The following is a 21919-nucleotide window of genomic DNA, read 5'->3' on the forward strand; positions in this document are numbered from 1 at the left end:
GAGTCAGCCTTATTATTTCCTATGGAGACCATGTCTTTAGAAGTCTGATGGCCCCTACAGTGAACGATTGCAACCTCAGTGGGCAGACTAAGGGCCTCAAGCAATTTGGCAATGAGAGGTCCATTTACTATAGGCGTCCCCTTGGTGGTTAAAAATCCCCGCTCCTGCCAGAGGACGGAATGAGTATGAACGATGAGATAGGCATATTTTGAGTCGGTGTAGATGGTGACTCGTTGTCCCTTAGATAGATGTAGAGCCCTGGTGAGAGCTATAAGTTCAGCCCTTTGGGAAGTAGTCCCAATTGGGAGGGGGACTGTCTCCACTACCGTCTCTGGGGTGACTACAGCATAGGCGGCGTGTCTCCGACCATCCGCAGCCAGGAAGGAGCTGCCATCTACAAAGAGTATACGGTCAGGGTTGGATAATGGCTGATCAGAGAGTCCAGGGTGGGGAGGGGTGAGATCCTCTATGAGCTGCGGGCAGGAGTGAGTGGGTTCAGAGGTAGGCGAAGGTGTAGGCAACAGAGTTGCAGGATTTAAGCGGGGAGAGGTAGAGAGGGAGATTTGAGGGTTTTCGATGAATAGCAGATGGAAGAGTTGGAGACGAGAGGGGGTTAGGTGGGCCAGGGATCGGTGGCTAAGAAGATCCCCAAGTCGATGGGGGGAGTAAACCACGAGGGGTTGTCCCAAAGTCAATTTGAGAGCCTCCTTAGTTAAGGAGGCAGCAGCTGCGAGCGCCCTAAGGCAGGGCTGCCATCCGCGGGCGGTGCTGTCTAGCTGCTTAGATAGATAGGCTATAATCCGGTAAGTAGGTCCAACCGGTTGGGCCAAAAGGCCAGTAGCTGAACCCGACCGCTCCTCAGTGTAAAGGTGGAATGGTTTTGAAGGGTCAGGCAAAGTTAGTATCGGCCCAGCGGTGAGACAGTCTCTTAACTTGGAAAACAGGCGGCGGACCGAAGAGGGATCAGTGAGAGGACCCTGGGGAGTGTCCTTTGCCGCTTGGTATAAGGGGCGGGCCAAAATAGAAAAGTTTGGAATCCAGTGTCTAAAGAAGCCAGCCAACCCGAGGAAGGAAAGTATTTCATCTGCCGTCTGAGGGGGTTGGAGCTCTCGTAGGAGGCGGATACGGTCTCCGGTAAGAGATTTAGAGGTGGGGGTCAGGTGGATTCCCAGATAAGTGACCGAAGGGGTGCAGAGTTGTGCCTTAGAGGGTGTGACCCGATACCCTTTGCTCCCTAGGAAGTTAAGTAGGGAGGTGGTGTCATCCTGGGAGATGGTGAGGGCAGGGCTGCAGAGGAGGAGGTCGTCTACATATTGTAGTAAGGTACTAGCCTTAAGGAGGCATTGTTGTAAATCTGCAGCCAAGGCCTGACCAAAAATATGGGGGCTGTCCCGGAACCCCTGGGGTAGGACAGTCCAGGTTAATTGTCCAGAGGTATGTGTGTCTGGGTCTTCCCAGGTGAAGGCGAAAAGAAAGTAGGAATCGGGGTGTAGGGGAATAGTAAAAAAGGCATCCTTCAGGTCCAACACCGTAAAGTGAGTGGTGCTTGGAGGGATATGGGATAGCAGGGTATAAGGGTTAGGAACCACTGGATGGAGAGGGACTATTGCCTCATTAATGAGTCGGAGGTCCTGAACCAATCGATAAGCTCCGGAGGGTTTACGGACCGGCAGGATGGGGGAGTTACAGGGAGAGCTTATGGGAATCAGAAGTCCCTGACGCTTTAGTCGTTCTATGATCGGTTTGAGGCCGAGGCGATGGAGGAGGGAGATAGGGAACTGGGGTCTAGAGGGGAACTTGGAACCGTCCTTGAGTTTTATTTTGACGGGAGGGTGGTGGGAGGCCACTACAGGTTCCGAGGTATCCCATACTTGGGGGTTCACGAAGGGTAATTGATCCGGGGTAGGAGTAGATGGAGTGGAGAGATATAGGATGAGACGAGCTGAGGGTGAGGAGGGAGGAGAGGGGGACAAATGAATAGTTGCCCCTAGCTTTTGGAGGATATCCCTACCCAGCAGGGGCACTGGGCATGAGGGAATCACCAGGAATGAGTGAGAGAAGGGGAACCCATCCAGGCTACAAGTAAGGGGAGGTGTGGCCCTAGGAGTGGAGGAGTTCCCGTCGATCCCCATAACAGCGACTGGTGAGGGTTGAGTAGGTCCCGCGTAGGAAGGCAGAACAGAATAGGTAGCCCCCGTATCCAGCAGAAAGGAGATGGACTTACCCGCTACCTGGAGCATGACCCTGGGCTCGGCCTGGGTGAGAGGGGCGGCCGAGGCTGGGCTCCGTCAGTCGTCCTCCAACCCGAGCAGTTGGAAGGCTGGACTCACCGTCTCGGGTCTTCCCCCGCGTTGAGGCGCCGAGGATTCCCTGAGGCTAGGGCAGTCGGATTTCCAGTGGCCCATCAAATGGCAGAGAGGGCATGGTCGAGTTGGTGCCCTCGGGTTGGGGCACTGACGGGCCCAATGGCCTTCAGCCCCGCCTTTGAAGCAGGCCCCCGGTGGGGTGCGGGTGGGTCCCCCTCTCTGCTGGCTCCTGGAGCCGCGGCCGCAGGGCTGCTACCAAGGCCTGGGTTTGTAGCTGAACCTTCTGCTGGAGTCTGGCCTGTCGCTTCAGCTCTGCGGCTTCCTCACGGGAGTTAAAGACCTTAAATGCCATTCTCACTAGGTCAGAAATGGGGGTCTGAGGGCCTTCCTCGACTTTCTTTAATTTTTTGCGGATATCTGGGGCTGACTGAGAGATAAAATGTGTGGCTAGAACCGTGGCCCCCGCGGGACAGGCCGGGTCCAAGCGAGTGTACTGAATTAATGCCTCGGTCAGCCGGTTAAGGAATATAGCCGGGTTTTCGTCAGGGGCCTGTATGATTTCTCTGATCTTGTCATAATTTACGGCCTTATTGGAGGCCGCCCGCATGCCAGCGATGAGACATCGGACCATGTGGTCGCGGCGCCGGCGGCCATCTTGACCGTCTTGGTAATCCCAGCCTGGCTCTACGGCGGGGACCGCCTGAGCACCGACCGCCATTGTGGCGTCGGTAAGGTGGACCTGATCAGCGTGTCCCCGGGCAGCAGCCTGGATACGTTCCCTCTCCTCAGTGGTGAGGGTGGTGGTCTGGATGACATGTAAGTCATGCCAGGTTAGGTCATAGGCCTGCGCCAAGTATTGGAATTCCTTGATGTAGTTGTCGGGATTGGCCGAAAAGGAACCTAAGCGTTTTTCTATTTGGGATAGGTCTTGTAGAGAAAAGGGCGCATGGACTCGGACAACCCCTTCAGCCCCTGCAACCTCCCTCAAGGGGCAGACCAGGTCCGGGGAAGAGTTTTTGGATCTGGTACGGGCAGAGATAGGAGGAGAAGGGAGGGGGCTGGAAGGTGGTTGAGGTTCTGGGGCTGGGAGGAGAGGAACGGTTGGAGAGGGTATGCTCGAGGCTGGGCCTGGGCCTGGAGTTTCGGAGATTGAGGAAGGAGTCGGGGACACAGGTTGTTGGGGAGCCGGTTGGTAGGGAGGAGGAGACAGGTGTGGGGCCCTTACAGGGGGCCTGGAGAGATCTTCAGGAGGCTCCACGAGGGGGGATGGAGGGGCCAAGTTGGAGTCTCTAGAGGTGGAGTGGGGAAGAGTCGGCGGGGGAGAGCGGGCTAGGAGTACCTGAAAGGTTGAGCAGCTAGAGCAGAGTTCTGGTCTGGAGCGCAGGGTCCAGAAAGCCTGGACATAGGGCACCTCAGACCATTTGCCTTGGCGTCTACAGAGATTATCAAGGTCCATAAGTATCTGATAATCAAAAGTGCCTTCAGGTGGCCATTGCGCTTGGTTATTCAGCCGATATTGAGGCCAAGCGACGGTACAGTAATGGATAAGGCGTCGCCTTCGTAAATCCTGGTCTAACTCCAGAGTTCGGAGATTAGCCAGTAGGCATCCTAAAGGCGTTTTGGAATCGAATTTGGACTGGGAGGTTCCCATGGCTCCTTCCCGTATCAGCTCAAGACTTGGAGGAGGGCGTCCCCTCGACTGTGAATTGAGCTGCTGCTTACAGAAGTGGTCACCGTGGAGTAAGGACGTCTCCTTTACTCCCCGGAACCGCGGAGCCACCAGGTGGCGGAGGAGGGTTTGCCCTGACGCGGCCGCGATTAGGACAGGGCGCCCCGGGAGAGGGTCGGAAACCAGGGAACACTCACCGCAAGGAGTCCGGTGACCCCAGCAGAGAGAGAGAGCGGAGTTCCAGTCCGACGGAAGAGGAGAGAGCCTCCGTGCTGTTGCAGGGGCTCGATCTCCTCCCGGGTTTCGGCACCAAATGTTAAGTTTTTTTAGTAACTAGACGGAAATGAGACCGCCAAGGCAAGCGAGGGTCCAAGAACAGATTTTATTGCAGGCACCCTCGGGCGAGGTTCCCCGACTCACGGGGGAAAGAGAGTGAGTCGAGGAAGTCGCCCCAAGACAAGGTGGTAGGGGGTTTACATAACGTTGTAAGGCAGAACGGTTTCCTATTGGTTGGCTCATATGCAAAGGAAGGATTGCAATCCAACCAGTCAGAGTGACCCTCACTATGCAAAGGAAGGATTGCAATTCGACCAGTCAAAGGTGACTTCCTCCTCTGGGGTTTGAAGGGCATTGGGTTCGGTTGAGGAAGTCCAAAGGAGAGGTGTAAGGGTCTGCTCAAGCTGTCATCCCAAGTGGAGGTGGTGACAGGAACTTCAGCCATTTTGGCGTATCCGCCATCTTGAGGAGTTTCCCTTCCCGCCTGGCCCCAACATTTGTTATTTTAGAAACGTTTTGACTTCTCTAATTATCTTCCATATCTATTTCTCTCTATAAATCATGTCGTCATAGTTTAAAAGTTACAAACTTAAGAGTCTTATTTCCCAAGATCTCCTAATGTGAATTAATTTACTATCCTTAAGAAAAACTTTACAGTATATTTTTTCAAGATAGATTTATTTATTTATTCATTCGTTTGTTTATTTGAGAGAGAGAGAGAGTGCATGCGTGATGAGGGGTGCAGAAGGAGAGAGAACCTCCAGCAGACTCTCTGCTGAGCATGAAGCCCAAGTGGGGGCTCAATCCCAAGACCCTGAGCTCATGACATGAGCCAAAACCAAGAGTGGAACGCTTAACTTGAGTGAGCCATCCAGGTGCCCCTACAATATATTTCTAAATAATTAGAGTCTTTGAAACTTTCATAAAATATTTACTGATACAGAAAAGTTGCTATTCTAAACTCAAAACCATTTTTCAAATTTCTCTATCACGACTACAACCACTATCATCATCTTTTATGTCAACTACCAGCCATCGCCGACTTCATCTTTCATTATAGCATGTTCTCCAGCATTACATATTTCCTTCTCCAAACATTTACCCTTCATAAACACCTGTAGTTTTGTGCAAGTGATTAATGTTAGGTTTTTCTCAACAAAAAATGTGGCACCCTTTTCTTTACTTATTTTAAAAAATAGATTTTGATTATTTTCTTCATATTCATTTCTATTTTCATTGCTTCTTCTTTCCATCCTATCCATTTTTCTCCACTCTTCATTTCATGGCAATTGAGACTGGAAAAGTCCCTCTAAGAACTTACCTGGGCATTGACTTTTAGGTTCGAGTGAATAAGAGTTGACCAGTTCACCTTAACAGTTAAACTGGAGTCACAAAGTAGGTCATGATCTATAATCTGCAGTAACTAGTAGATAGTGTCATTTTTATCAATGACAGTGAACAAATGACAAGTAAGGCACTCTAAATCTTTGTCTTATTTTTGAACATCTCTGAAGGAAAATGAAATTGCTTGAAAAACTCAATGAACATGCTCTCCTATCACTAGGCAGTCTTCAGTTAATATTGTGCTATGATGCAAAAGAATTATAGAATGGCAAATGTGAACCTTTATACTGCATTAAATAACATTTTATGAACAGAAATAGAGCATATAATATGTGAGGCAAAGAGATAGAACATGAGAATGTGGAATAAAATGTAATTTATTTTCTTAAAAAGGCTCTTGTCTATTATATTTCAATTCCATCTCACTTTATAATAGATATTCTTATCAGACATTTATCTGCCATCACTTTCTGACATAATACACATCTTGTGATTTTCAATTTTATCACACAATAAACTTCCTTTATGTTCTCAAAAATAACATGAGTTAGAATTGACTAAAAATAATCCACAGCATTACTAAAGGTATTTCAAACTGGAAAACTGATTCTTTGTGCTATAACTGACTATAAAGAATGGGTTTTGGAGGCCTTTGAAGGATTGTACCAAAACATCATCAAAGGGTTTAATAGCTTTGATTTAGAGTTAAATTGCAAAGAGAATTTGTTCAGATTGTTACATGGAAGTAAGAGACAAAAATATTGCTCTTTATATTTCAGCCTCTTTTGACAGTTTTCTTCATATTAATAAGTGTGGTTGATAAAATATTTGAATTATTAAAGTTCACTAAGTTCCATCATGGTGTTAATTTCCTTGTGATGCACTTTTAATTAAAATCAACAATGACTTTCTGCTTGCTTCTTACTACAAAACTAAAATATAAGATGAATTTCAAAGCATTACAGAGTAAGCCTCTACTCAAATCCACCAAACTTGATAATTTTTGTCCCATCTGTGAAATGTGTCTCTTTCCCTGACTTTATCTTCACAATCGTCATCACCATCATATTATTAATAGCTTCTGAAATCCTGTTTAATTTTTTAAAAATTACCAGTAAAGAAATCACATCTGTCTTATCCCTCTCAATTTGTCCTGAAATACCCAGGGGTCTTCCTCATAATCTCTTACAAATGGAACTAAAATTATGCATTTTCCTACTTTTGGCATATTTAATCATTTTATAAAATGTGTAACAACAAATAGGCATTATTTTGTCTGTAGATGGTTTATCTGCGTGTAAGGCAGATTGAATCTATTGGATTTCATGAACAATCTAGGGAAAGTAAACATTGAGACCATATACCCATTCTTTTGATAAACAAATAATAAAAAAAAAGCTTACCTAAGTGGCGGTTTATTTATTAGTGGTAACAAATTACAAAATCATGTCCTTGTTACCTGATCATTGTCTTTTTGTTTTCTGTCTGCATCACCTAAAATTGAATGCAGCTTAACCTCTGTAGTAGTCTAAGCTCACTGTAAGTGGTCTGATACTTAAGAAAGTTTTTGTATGAACATTTTACTATATTTATATGAATTCCACTTGCATAAAGAGTACCACTCTTGTGTCAGACAATTGGGGCTTGAATCCTGATCCGAACACCACTAGCCTTGTCACGAAACAATAAAATGGTAATAGCATCAATTCATAAATTTGTTGAGTAAATAAAAGAAATAAAGCACAATGCTTGGCACGTAGGACTTAAATATTAACTGCTACTTTTTTGGCCAAAGATAGAAAAATCTATTAACAAATAAAATGTTTTACATATAAATGTGTTGGTGTATTTATTTTGTTCATTTATTTCACATATATGTGCTATATTCATATTCATATATATGAATATGTCTTAAACTGAAAACTACCATAAGGCAGAGATGAATCTTGAACTCTCCCTATAAACCATCTAATATAAAATCTCAAAAATTAATTTTGTACCAATGTTTTTTTTTTTTAAGTTTTTTATCTAAATTCCAAGTAGTTAACATATAGTGTCATGTTAGTGTCAGGTGTAGAATTTAGCTATTCATTGCTTAGATACAACATCCAGTGCTCATCACAACAAATGCCCTCTTTAATGCCCATCAATTTAGCTCCCCGCTCCCCTCCAGCAACCCTCAGTTTGTTCTCTATAGTTGAGAGTATGTTTTCTGGTTGAGCATACCAATAGCTTTTATATGGTTAGAATGAATACACAAAGCTCACTTTTTTTCCCTAATAAATTATAATTATACTCTAAGAGAAAGCTTATGTGACTTTCTGTAAAAGAAAACCCTCTGAATACCTTTCCAAGGAAGATATATTACCTAAAAATGTTGTGAGACTCTACCTGTATTTATCACTACCCAGGACTATTAAAGCTCCACATTCAGGGTGCCAAGGTGGTACAGTCCATTAAGTGTCTGCCTTGGGTTCACGTTATGATCCTGGGGTCCTGGGATTGAGCCCTACATCTGCCTCTCTGCTCAGTGGGGAGCCTACTTATCCTCTCCCTCTGCCCCACTGGTCATGCTCTCTCTTGCTTGCTCTCAAATTCTTTTTATGCAAAAATATTTTAAAATATTTACCTATTTATTTACTGAATTCAAGGTTAAGGAAAGTTCTCATAAAAGCAGGATAGAAAAGGCAAAATAATGGCTTGAGCACACTTAAGATTTTCATAATATAGTGCCATGAAAACTGGTGTAGAATTAAAAATTTCTGGCAGACAGCCAAAGAGTTTGCAATAGCAGTGAGTTTTAATTAAGACATTAGATTGGCAGTGTTTGGGAATGTGTTTACCTTTTAAGTGAAATATATTACTTATTGTTTGGAATTCATTAATTCTTAAAAACAAATCTCACAAAATTTATTACATATAATTGAATTCCAATACAGAATAACCTTGAGAAAATTTATTTTGGAAATCAAGGAAATCAAGATTTTATTTAAAGCTATCATAAAACTTGATAGTTTTATTTTGTTTCATTTATTATTTTCTTTTATTAAAATATCAAGGTCACTTTCCCTTCACCCAGTTTGGTAAGAAGTCTAGTATCAATCACCATTGAATTCTTTCTTCAATGGCATGAACTTATATGTGCCTCAAGAGCATGAGAACTGGCCTGGTTCTTAGTTCAACATGATAACCATCATTGATATACGTCCTTTTACAAAATACTGCTGAACTGGCCCTCTATCCACATTTTTCCTGGCAGTCAGTTATAATTCTCCCCAGTAACTCTGTTTTCTGATTGTAGGTTTGTCACAATAGGGCGTTGACTCAGTCTGCAAGGCAAGAAGCTTAGTGTAAAAGGGTTGTCATCCCCTACCTAGAGTATTGTGTGTATGAACAGAAATCAGGGGGGAAAAAAAATCACTGTTTTGTGAAACATTTTACTTGGTACAGTAGTCTGGAAAGGCTTGAGAAAGTTCACTTTTCCTACCTTTGGTATTGAACCACTCTCTTAAAGCACCTAACTGGGGGTTGTTTTGTGGAGCTTTTATGGTACAAAGAAGTTTTTAATCCTCCTACCATGCGTTCTGACCAGTTGCTTTGGAATGCTTTGAAGAATGAGTATTCTTGGAAAGGAAAGCAGGAAGATAAAATCACCCTGAGGGTTTTTGTGTTTGTTTTTTGTATTTTGTTTTGAATCTGATATATCAGAGTGAGAAAAAAATAAGATCACAATAAAATATCTTACAACACATATGATCATGCTCTTATTGCAAAGAGTAGTTTTGGAAAAAAAAGTCTTTTTTTACAGCTGAAATAAATTACTCATCACTAAAAAACTGGAGTAAAATGGAATTAGGGCCCAGATACTAATTTTGTTACAGTGTTTCCTCTGTTGATTGGTTCTACTGCTTCTGAAGCACTTTTGATTGAAATTTGAAGTGGAGCATATATTGTAAATATAAAACAAGTATTGATACCAAATAAAATATACTTTAATACATGGATATGTCCATAGTTTAGGCTACTTATATAAAAAAATGTTGTCTAATATGAAAGTCATTTTGATATATAGGTCTTGAGTTTTACTTCTGCTTATGAGTCAGGAACTATTGATACTGAGTGTTTACAAATGGGAACAGCTAGAAGCTAGACTACCACCTACCATATTGGTAGTTGGTGGTGCAAATGACAGACTGAAAAACATTAAGCAAAAATGGAAGAACAAATTAAAAGGCTATGTCAATAAATGGATAATTTCTCTGACATTCTCTTGCATTTCATGCATGAGCTCAGTGCAGTGAATAGATTAACACGTTTAGTTTTCAATTCAGTAGGTGAGGTTTGTTATGAAAGTCGAGCAACACAGATGGTAGGCAATTATTCATGCTGCATCAGAAAGCCACGATGGAGACCCTATTAAAATACAACTGTTGATTAGTAATCATGGTTTCTGAAAAAAAAAAAAAAAAAAAAAAAAAAACTTGCCAAAAAAATGAAATCCCTGATGGGTTCAAATGCTTGCTAATTCGTCAAGTTAAGGCAAGGTTAAGATGTCAGTGTCATTAACTGAGATTGAATGACCTGGGTCCTCATTTTCTCCTCTACAGTCTGCTAATTTAAACCAGTGCTTTTATTATGGTTATATTATTATTATTATTATCATCAATGTACCTTTCTAGCATATCACCACTCTTGTGTAGCCCTACAGTAACTATGATGTTTCTTCTTTTTAACAAAGTGACCCTCGTCTCTTCCTCGTTAAAGCATTCATTTGATTGGATTTTGCTTTTAAAGAAGTTTGTAAAGTCCTAGTACATGACTGGAATTGATAACAATCAACTCATAGTGTAACAAGAAATTTCATTTTTAATAATAATGACTTAACGGGAGCTCAATATGAGGTGAATGCCATCAAACTTGTTCCCCATAGATCATCTCTAGTTTATAACATGTTATACATGGAATTGTGTGCCCTTTCTCACCCCCTAATTCATATGTTGAGCTCTAACCTCTAGTGAGATTAGATTTGGAGACTGGACTTTTATGGAAGCAATTGAGATTAAGTAAAGTCTTTATAAACGTGGGACCCTAATCCAATAGGACTGGTATCATATAAGAAAAGATAGAGGACACCAGGAGTACACATACCCCAAGAAAAAGGCCACATGCAGACACAGGAAGAAGGTGGCTATCTGCAATCAAGAAGAGCCTGCAGGAGAAGCAAAAACCACCCAATACCTTGACCTTGGACTTACAGCCCCTAGAACTATGAGAAAATATATTTCTGCTGTTTAAACTACCCCACCTGTGGGATTTCTTTATGACAGCCTTAGCAGACTATTAATACACAAGGTAAGGATCAGTGTGACTATTTGAAAGAAAAGGGAATTTTCTGTCAAGGTGCAATCTGGAACATTCCCCATGAGTGCTTGTTATGGGAATCGGCCCTGGCTTGATCAATCGAAGGCTTTTCTGATTTCATAGCCTGGGTTGACCCACTATATTTACAAATGCTCTCTAAGAGCTGAAAGTTACTCTAATTTAATTCCAAGCACTCTTGAGGTGTACGGAACTTGAGATAAGGGAGTAAATACGTGAGCTTTGCTCTTGCCTTTAAAATAATGTGGTGTTTGATTCTACTTTTCTGGCTCTTCCAAGTCAGACAAGTCCAGGGTTCTTGTGTATTTTGAAAGGATTTCAATCATTTCACTCAAACCTTCAGTGCACTAATATCTAGTAGTCATCCACTATGTTCCTGGGAGTATTCTATTATTATGGATGCAACAAATAAGACATAAACCTATCCTAAACAGCTCCAAGTACATTGCCCTATGGGAGGAATAAGCACAAGAACAAATAATTAAAATATTCTCAGCAGTGCAACTATCAGTGTGCTGCATGATTTCTAACCTGCAAGCTCGTACTGGTCTGCTATCTGATTAGTACAAAATGTGAGAGGAAGCATTTAGAAATGTCTACAGTGATTTGGTAGAAGTGCAAAATCCAACCTTTTTTTGTGTATGTATATTTACAGAATTATTGGTCTGGTCTGTGACCAATAGGGAATTAAAAAAGCAAACAGACATACAAAAAAAAAAAAATCTTCTGTTACCAAAGGTAGGTTGAGAAGTTCTGTTCTATGCAATACCTGCCTTTCCTTCACCTTGAGGAGGGAAGATGGAAAATAAATTCAAATAAGTGAGCTTTTTATGGACAGTTGCCTACATATTTTTATTGTATTTACTTCCACTTAGGTCAAGAGGAAATGAAATTAATACTATATTTGGGATCAGTTACTTAGTGTATTTTATTTTAAAGTAAAAAAAAAAGAAGGATTCTAAGACAACTTTATACAGATTGAGTCATTTTGCTATTTACATTAGTAATCTTTTGTCTCAGTCAGAAAAATAAAGCAATTGAGCTTAGATAGTAATTAGACACCTGCTCCTCTGGCTTAGTTTTACTAAGATTTAAAATAATTATCCAGGAGCCTCTGCTTCTTATATTACAGTTGAACAGGGAGATGGGCGCATCAGGAACTGGATCTCTTTGAAGGCAGGAGCAAGGTGGCAGCTTTGGGATACAATTTTTCATTTAATTTTTTCAGATAAGGTCCAGGCCATTTTTTTCTGGCTTTCCCAAGATGAGAAAGTTGAGATTCATTTGCCTTATCTTGGCTTAGGAAAATTCACTAACATCACACTGGCCATCACTCACATGACTCCTGAGGAAGAGAATGTCTGGATCATAAGAATATCCTGTTTGCAACCAGGGGAGACGGTGCCCGGATACCTGGTCTATGTCATTATTGCTCTCTTCAACGTTAAGTGATTTGATGGAAAAGAAATCACAATGCAAAATTACAAGTGGAATTGGAAAGGTTTGGATGAACTGGTCCAAAAAATATTTGGCAACCAATACAGAAAGGCAATGCAAAGTTAAAAATTGCTATGAACCATCTTGGTGTCACAGAGAAAGAAGTAATTAACCTATATGTTTATAAGTAGAACAAAGTTCAAGAGATTTAACATTATGCTTTTGGTAAGCTTCCATGAGAAATTAACACAATGAATATATATATATATATATATACCAATCCCACAGATATCCAATTACTAATAAACCTTTAATCCTCCTCAAATTTTACAGGAAATTCTGTTTGAATTTAAAGTGCTTTTCCATGCAGAATTTCTATTCCACTTATTCTGATCTAGAAAAGCAATTGACTTTTGCCAGTTATATTAAAAAAAAAAACAAAACAAAACTGGTATACCACCTTTCCATGTAGTGCAATCATCTTTCCTCTTTTATTTTCTCTTTCTACAAAGAAGAACTTGTTTTATTTTCCTTTTCTTTTGGCTAAGTCAGGATAGAGTATAATTGCAACTCCCTGCATGTGCCTAAAATGAAGTCTTTATGGAGGATTCTTTCCCATTAGAAATTAATCATTTTCTATGACCTATTCTTCCTTTCCAAGTTTTCCTTTTCGACAGAAGAGCTTATAAATCCCAATTTAAATTTAGGATGTAATTGGTTTCTTTACTAGCTTGTATAGGCTTTTTGGTACAATTGCAGGTATTTTTCCAGGCAAATAGCTTTTTTTTTTAAATGCCAAGATTCATTTGACTTTGAAATGTCAGAATGTTTGAGCAAGACCTTGGCATTCATAATGTGGATATATGAATAGATTCTTCAAGAAAAACACTATCAATTATGTTGCTATTTTTATGTTTAATTGAAAAAAGTTATCTTATATATGACCTAAATCCTGAAGAAATTGAATGTCATTGTGTAATATGGATGAGAAAGTTTATCAAAGTTATAATATTTTAATTTCTATAAATCACATGCAAAATCCTGAAGTAAAAGATGACTATAATTAAATACTATAATGTCTCTTTTCCTTTTACTCACTTATTGTAACACACGAAGGAAGAGAGAGTATGGGAGAAGTAGCATGCTAAGTGGCAATTAATGAATACAGTTCTCCCATTTGGGAGGAATTGTGAAAATTGAAGTTTTTCTATATTAGGACCCAATTCAGCACCTTGGGTCTATCATTTGTTGTATTCTGAAACCTGGAAGCTTGCTTACATCCTCTGACTCTCAAACTGGAACTAATAAATCCACCAGTATTGTTATGAAATGTAAATGAAAGGAAACGTGAGCACGTGCATTGTAAAGTGGAAGACTCTACGTAAATGTAGGTTGTATTTGGGTTTTTGATATTTACGTCTACTCCTCCTCCATGTAAGACTTGAAGCATTTAATTATATTCTGACCTAGGGGGAAAACTGCATATTTCATTTTTAAATTATTGACAATATGGACTACATATGTGTGAGAGAAATTAAATTGCCACTTGGGTGTCTTTATTTACACTTATCTCTGAAATAATAGATGTCTTCCTTTATCATTTTTTTTTCCTTTGTGAACCAGAATATATGTATTTTCCATGGATTAAGTGTCTTCTGGAACATATTGATATTTTTATCCTTTACTACCAATTTATTGCATTTTCCCCCAGACACTGTTTTTCATTGGCACTGTAGTCAGAGGCAGAGATTCAGGACCTAAAGGACCAGAGAGGTCAAAGATACCAGTAGGTCTCCAAATCTAATGGAAGGCATGTTTAGTATGGTGTCCTTTCTCCCAGCAAGTTGGCATTTGTTGGCACCTAGGGCAGTCTAGAAAAGACAGACATTTGTCTGGTTGCTGAGAACTGGGGGAATTTCATTGCCTCGTTTAGCAGAAGGACTGTCCCAACAAATCACAATCTTTTCAAAGAAGTGCATTTGACCTGAGATTATATATGTCACAGAAACATTTTCTCACCTAATGTAACACAGCGGGAGCCCAAATTCTGGTTTCCCTCTTCTGCTGAGCTTTATCAGGTCTATGATTTCCATGACTTACAGCATACCGGTCTTGAATTCTCCATTTCTCCCCATCTCAGACTGCTGGAATAAGGATTAACGTTATGCTTTGGAGGACCACAATTTATGGTAATGCTTCTTAGATGTGTACGTGTGGTTTAGGGTGGGAATTCATTTGTGTATTTATTGGAGATGGCCTTAATAAAAAATCTATAGGCCAAAAAGATGTGAATGGTTCTGAATTGTTTAAAAATAATTATCAGCAAATAAATGGGAATTTGCATCTATTGACTATTCCAGCTGACAAAGCTTCCTCCTATTTCAGCAATTTTTCACTTGCTTCCTTGTGCCTACTATGTCCTCCTATCCCCCTCCCCACCTCCCACCACGCCTGGTACATCCTGCCTTCTGCATGTCTTCCTCACACCCATCCCCAACCACTCTCCCATGTCCACCCCCCAGACCCAGAAATGGCTTATTTCCTCTTTACATTTGGTAATCTGCTTAAGGCTTTCCCTGACCCCTCATCTTCACTCATTTTCTCAGTGATACAAAAACAGTTAAATTAGTCCAAAAGTGTACACTATTAGTTATATGCTTACAGAAAGTAGCCTTCATTAAGACCGAGGTATATCTGTCTTATGTACTATTGAATTGTCAATATCTAGAAGAGAGTTTAGCACATAATGATTTTCAGTATATATTTTTATTGACTAATCAAATGAATTCAAGTTCTTTTGACTTTAAGAAAAATGTCAGATTTCCCCCAAAAGCAGGAGGATGGATAACTAAGAAGTCATTCTTCTCAGCATTGCATTGGAGTTGATTTATTTGGAATATTTAATCTCTAGAACTTAAATCATGCTAAAAAGAAAGATTATGGTATATTTCATAAAGCAAAGCTAGATCAACTTATAGTTCCATTATTTATAAGCATGTGGCCTTTGAAAATGCACCTATATAGACCTCAGTTTTTTTTTTCCATCTGCATATTGGGAAGAATATTTTCATTAATAATATTTATGAGACTTTATGTATGAATATACCTTTCTTGTCCTGATCTCACTCAAAACTCAAGATTCTTAAGTCCAACTACCTTTTTGAAATTTCCACCTGGATATCTAATTGACATCTCAAAACAGCATTTCCAAAGCTCAAATCAGTGATTTCCTCACTTAGCTTTCTCTGTAATCGTCCCCACCTCAGTATATGGCAACTCCATTTCACTGCTTGCTTCACACCAAAACCTTAAAGTCACTGTTGAATAATTTATTTCAAATCTTTCAATCTACATATAAAATTGTCTTTGCTAAGTTTAAGATGTATCCAGAATTCAACTACTATTTGTCAACATCCTTTTCCCTGCTTGTACAGCTGTAGGTGCTTGCGGATCTTCACTACCTATCTACACTACCCTCCATCAAACTCTTCCTTGATCATTTCATTTCAACCATTAACTTTTCTCACCTTAGCTTGAACATGGTTAAACATCAGGACCTTTTTCCAGAACAATCTTCTCCAGATATCTATAGAGCTAACTCCCTCCTGTCTTCCTCTTATCTGCACAAATGTCACTTCATCAGAGAGATGTTAATGACTACCTGCAATGGACTGAATGTGTCCCCCCTAAACTCATATGTTAAAGGCCTAATGTGACGATATTTGGAAGTAGGGCCTTTGGGAGGTCATTAAATCATGAAAGTGGAGTTTCCATGATGAGATTAGTGTCCTTATAAGAAGAAGAAAGCTAACACATTCTCTCTTTGCCATGTGAGGACATAACCAGTAGATATCCATCTCCATGCCAGAAAAGGTCCCTCACCAAGAACCAAATCTGTGGGCACTTTGTTCTTGGAATTTCTACTCCAGAACCATGAGAATGTTTGTTGTTTAAGCCACCCTGTCTATGGTAACTTTTTATAGCACTTCAAGACAACTAAGATACTATCCTGTATAAAATAAAACACTTCCTATCATCAGTCTCTATCTCCGTTTTACTCTTTAATAAACTTATAATAGGCTGATCTATTCAATATGCTTTTATTATTTATTTGCTATCTATTTTCTTCCAGTAGAATGTAATCTCCTTGAACTTAAAGATTGTTTAATTCACTGGTTAGGATAGTGACTGGCTCGCAATAAGTACTCAATGGTTATTTTTTGAATGAATAAATAAATTAATGATCATTTTTGTCATTTAGAAGGTTCACAGTAACAAATGAATTTATTATGATAATTACCTTCAAACTAAGGGATATCATGAGTTTCCATTTTAAAGATGTATCAAAGAATATCATAGTTTATTTGTTAAAGAAAACTGATTTTCAAGTTAGGTTAGCTAACTATTATCCTATAAAGGATATTTAGCATTTCACATATTTAGCATTCTCTGTGATGAAGCTGACTTGACCCACAGCTGATAACTATCTATGAGGTATATATAAACCATAATATGTGATTCCTCACGCCTAATCAAGTTCTTTCTATGTTTTTTCTCTGAGGTTAAATTTATAGTCAGCATTTCACAAGGAAGTAAATTAATAACATTATAATATATGAAACAAGTGGAATTCTTATATTTTTTCAGAAATATATACTGTAGGCAAAATTATATTTAAGATTGAAATTTTTTGATACAGGTACTGTTCCACAAAATTCAAATGGAACTCTATCACCCCAATCCTAAGTATGCTACATCTCCTATATTTTCTTAAAGTCTCATTAAGAGATCTCAAAAAATTATAATTTGATTTATCATGAAACTTACTGACTATGGGCCAAATCTTTAATTCCAGTGACATCATAAAATAGCATTATTACCTCCTTTGCTACCTGTAGGTTGCAGAAGTTGTGTTAAGATTCACACAAATATATGTCATGGTCAGTTTCCTTTCTCTTTTCTTTTCTTTTCTTTTCTTTTCTTTTCTTTTCTTTTTTCTTTCTTTTCTTTCTCTTTCTTTCTTTCTTTCTTCTTTCTTTCTTTCTTTCTTTCCTTCTTTTCTCTTAATGCATCTTTAATTAACGTGTTCTACATTGGTCAGAATTCCAATTCAAATGAAAACAACTAAAGAAAAGAGAGAACTTTCTTGGAATAGTGTATATCTGTAGATGGATCTCATATCTTATTTCAAAAGTGAAAACTCTCTTAAAAAGGTGTCTACACAGAGGCACCTGGGTGGCTCAGTTGGTTAAGCATCTGCTTTCAGCTCAGATCATGATCTCAAGGTCCTGGATTTGAGCCCCACATGGGCTCCTTGCTCAGGGGGATCCTGCTTCTCCCTCCCTCTACCCCTCCCCCTGCTCATGCTCTGTCTCTCTCAAATAAATACAATCTTTTAAATATTTTTTTTAAAAGGTGTTCACACATATCTAAGTAAAGGACATCTAAATGAAATGAAAATAACATGACAAATCCATTTGGCAATTTGGTAAAATACCACTTGTTCTACCTGAGACACAATTTTACTTCCAAACATCATTTTGACAAACATAATTTTATGATTTGGCATAATATTCTAGGATTATAGGATACTTAAAGCCTAGATCTTATAGTTCTCACAAAACACTAACTCTATAAATGAGGAAAATGGTCTATGTTCTTAGAATTATTTAATCACATTATTTATGACAGAAAACAGCTTTCTTGAATCCTAAACTTGTTGATTTTCTAGTAGTTGTGTACTCCTATTGTCGTGATCCTCCTCAGTGGTTTTATAATACCCTGCTCCGATTTCAAGTTGAATTTATTTATTTATTTATTTATTTATTTATTTTAAAGGTTTATTTGTATGATTGAGACAGAACATGAGTAGGGGGAAGGGCAGAGGGAGAGAGAGAGAGAAAATCTCATGCAGAGCTTGATGCGGGTTTGATGCCATGACCTGGAGATCATGACCTGAGATGAAGCCAAGAGTCTGATATTTGACCAACTGAGCTACGCAGGTGCCCCAAGTTAACATTTAAATTATTAATTTTTATGGACTTTTGTACGATAGGGACTGTTTTGTTCATTTCTTTATTCTAATTTCTACCAGGCATTATACCATGTCCGGATATAAAGTAGCACTCAGTGATTCTGGTTAAAGAATTGAAGAAATGAAAGAATAATGACAACTAATTTCTTTCTTTATAATTATAAATGCCTTTCTGTATGTAGACTCTTTAAGTTGATAAAAATAAAGATCGTTTGTGTGAGGAAAGTTGTCACGTAAGGTACATTCAACGTAATAATCTCAAAGTAATTGTTTTGAGGACTATGATATTTGAAAATATGTATAAAGCTAAGCTGTAACATTCAACATTCATGAATTTAATTTTGGCAATTCCTCTCTATGCAACACTATTCTCTCCAAATCTATCTTTCCTATACATAAATACACTTTAGGGGATGAAATTAATCTTCTACAATTAAAAAAATATTCTATTAATGCAAATATGGGCAAATTATTTTAGCATTTTAGGTTCACGAGTACTGTTAGAAGCTGCCTGCCTTCTGAGTCCCCACTGCAACACCCAAAGAAGATCTCCTTTCATCATTTTGACAATAGGAATGATTTTGTAAATACTCCTTGAATGTATTTCACAGGTCAGCAGTCTCACTCCAGTATAGATCTACATCTTAGATTAGATCATAATTTGTTTTCTGCTTTACCTTCACCCTGACGTGCTATTTCATGTAATGAAACAGTAAATCAATAGAATCCTTGTGGGTGGGATTCAGTAAAGAAAACAACCTGTGTTCTGCTTAATTATAAACTCATTAAAATGAGAACATGACATTTCCAAAGCACTGATTTATTCTTACAAGTCAAATTTCACTGAAAGTTAAGTGTGAGGCTTACTGTCCTGAAAACAATCTTAATTAATTAAAACCATGCACAAACGATCACTGATCTGGTTGGAGCTCAAGAGCCTACTGATTTTGTTCTCCAGAAGAATAAGCATAATAGGTCACAGATACGAAATCTGCTCAATTATAGCTGGAATTTCTACCTAGTCCAGAACTCTATAAAGAGAAAAATATATGCATTCTTAGAGGAAAGTTATTCTTCTCTCATGATTTCTGTGTGATTTGATTACAATGTCAGGGAGAAAAACACTAGTTTGAGTCTTATAAAAGAAATTGTAGATATGTTTAGAGATGGTGTTCAAGGGCCCTAATATCCATATATAAATAGATACTTCATAATTTAACTACTCACATGAGACACACTTTAATTTGCTAATATTTACTTTTCTTCTCTCTAGTCTCTTACTGATATGTTAGTATTTTATTTTTTAGAGGAGAGAATAAGACAGTACAATAAGACTTGGCGATTGGATCAAGGTCAAATAGGTAGTAAATGACAGAAGAATGTGCTACTCCTGTTATTTCTGGAAAAGTGATTACCCCGTGTGTCAAAACATTTGGACACATGGAGCATATTTTCTCAGAACATATAACTTGCCATGCCTGAGATTATCATGATTCGATCATACAGAGAGACTCTTCAAGGGCTCAGTCTCCCGGAGTCTCATTTGGAATTCAATGGCCATTTTGCATTAGTAACTTCAGTTACCACTTTGCATTATCATTCGCAGGAGCTGTACTCTCAAATGTAGGCTAGAAAGCATCATATTTAAAAGCCATCTCTGCATGTCAATATTTTGAGAATGCAGAAACAAAACAAAATAAAAACCCGTGAATCCTATCAATCTCCCCCCGATCCGTTTTTCTTAACTGATCTGTTCCACAATTTGGACACTTAAGTCCTTAAAATTAACTTCGCTATGTTTTTATTTGCTGTGACAAGACACCTCCGGCTTTCAGCACTTGGCAGATAATTAAAATATGTGGAATACTACTCTCCTGGTAGTTGCTTTACTTTGGAACGGATTTACTTGAGAAATAATGAAATATTGTTAACTTCTAGGCTTTCTCAGTCCATGAAAAGGTTAATTTATTTAAAAAGAGTGGTGAATTAAACAGCTGGACTAAAAGACACATTTCACATCATCAAAGTGTGATGTCTTTCTATGGAAATTGGGCAAAAACCTGTCCCATAAGCTATTACTCTCCCTTGTAACTGGTCTCCCACTCACCAAGTCTGTCTTATCCTCAGGGAACAATGAAAAGAAGCATCTGCAAGGAAGTAGCAAGTGTTCTTTGGTCACCGATGTAATTGGATTGGGTATATTTATGTTCTAGCAGATTAGGGTCAAAGACTTGAATTGAATTTGAAATTGCACCGTAATTCTCACTAACTGAAAAAAAAAATTAGGAAGAAATGATCTCTGAAATTATATATTTAAAACTTGAAGCACCCAAGCCTGCAACATGTTTGCTCTGAAATATACCTCCCCACAGGGTCAATATTTTAAATAAGGAAATCTACATTTACTCTTCACTACAAATAGCTGGTAAGGACAAACTGTGAGTCAGAGGATTATGTTTAAGAAAGCTGCCTTCTCTATGCCCTCTTGATATCAGAAGTAAGGAGACGGGCATTGGGGTGAGAAGTAATTATTTCTGAGTTATTATATCATCTGAAATATTCTATTTCACATTTTTGTGGCTTTTAGAAATATATTTGGAAACACACAAATGTAATACCTACACACATAGATATCAAATATGTGTAACTGTATACTTAAACAAATTTTCAAGCAGAAATGGATTCGAGTAAAAAATTTGTATTCTTCTTAAAGTACTAGTTCCCAGAGGAAAGAATAAGGCTGCTGCAGTTTTCGCCAAAAATTATTTTATTTAGATGTATGTATATATAGCCCAAATGAATGTGAAGATAATAATTTTGGACAGAGGATTTTTGAAATGCTGATGTACAAATTTAGACATATATAATAATTTTTATAGCCCTTCCACCTTTTGACTTTAGTTACCACATAATCTACAAAATTTCCACAATACAAGACGTTAACTTCATTATTTCTGAAAGCTACAATTTGGTCATTAGGTCAGAAAACTATATAGCTTTCAAAATATGATGGCCTACTGGGTCACCTGAATGACAGATGACCCTTTCTGTATGAAGACATTGCATTGTGGAAGGAAGCAAAATGTTCTCTATAATGAGGTGGGTCGGAGGGGCACCCCAAAAGAGGCCAATAGAAGAAATTCATGGTTCACTGATGAACACATTTTCACTCAAGAGTCAATAAATAAAATCAATATATGTTTTCCTTTAAGGAGAAGAGTCATAGTTCTAGGATCCAAATGCAGTTTTGATATTTCATAGAATGTGTAGTTTGATAATGTATATCATTTAGTATCTTCTGTGGTGGGGTAAAATGGCTTAAGATCTTCTAGGTACAAAATTGGCTTCATTGGGGATCCCTGGATGACTCAGCGGTTTAGCACCTGCCTTCAGCCCAGGGCATGATCCTGGGGTCCTGGGATCAAGTCCAACATTGGAGTCCCTGCGTGGAGCCTGCTTCTCCCTCTGCCTGTG

At 38.9% G+C, this 21919-nt stretch overlaps 1 protein-coding gene across 1 annotated transcript; it reads right to left on the minus strand.

The window, feature by feature from the left end:
- Positions 1-302: 302 nt before the first annotated feature.
- LOC119876163 lies at positions 303-14546 on the minus strand. The gene is made up of 5 exons (XM_038533707.1): positions 14512-14546; positions 9758-9788; positions 5573-5674; positions 2331-4308; positions 303-394 (listed from the first exon to the last, which is right to left on the minus strand). The coding sequence occupies exons 1-4, from the start codon at positions 14544-14546 to the stop codon at positions 2473-2475; spliced, it is 2004 nt and encodes a 667-aa protein (XP_038389635.1). The 3' UTR covers positions 303-394; positions 2331-2472.
- Between the last annotated feature and the right edge of the window lie 7373 nt (positions 14547-21919).

This window comes from Canis lupus, chromosome 3, assembly GCF_011100685.1.
Source record: "Canis lupus familiaris isolate Mischka breed German Shepherd chromosome 3, alternate assembly UU_Cfam_GSD_1.0, whole genome shotgun sequence".
Classification (NCBI taxonomy): Eukaryota; Metazoa; Chordata; class Mammalia; order Carnivora; family Canidae; genus Canis; species Canis lupus.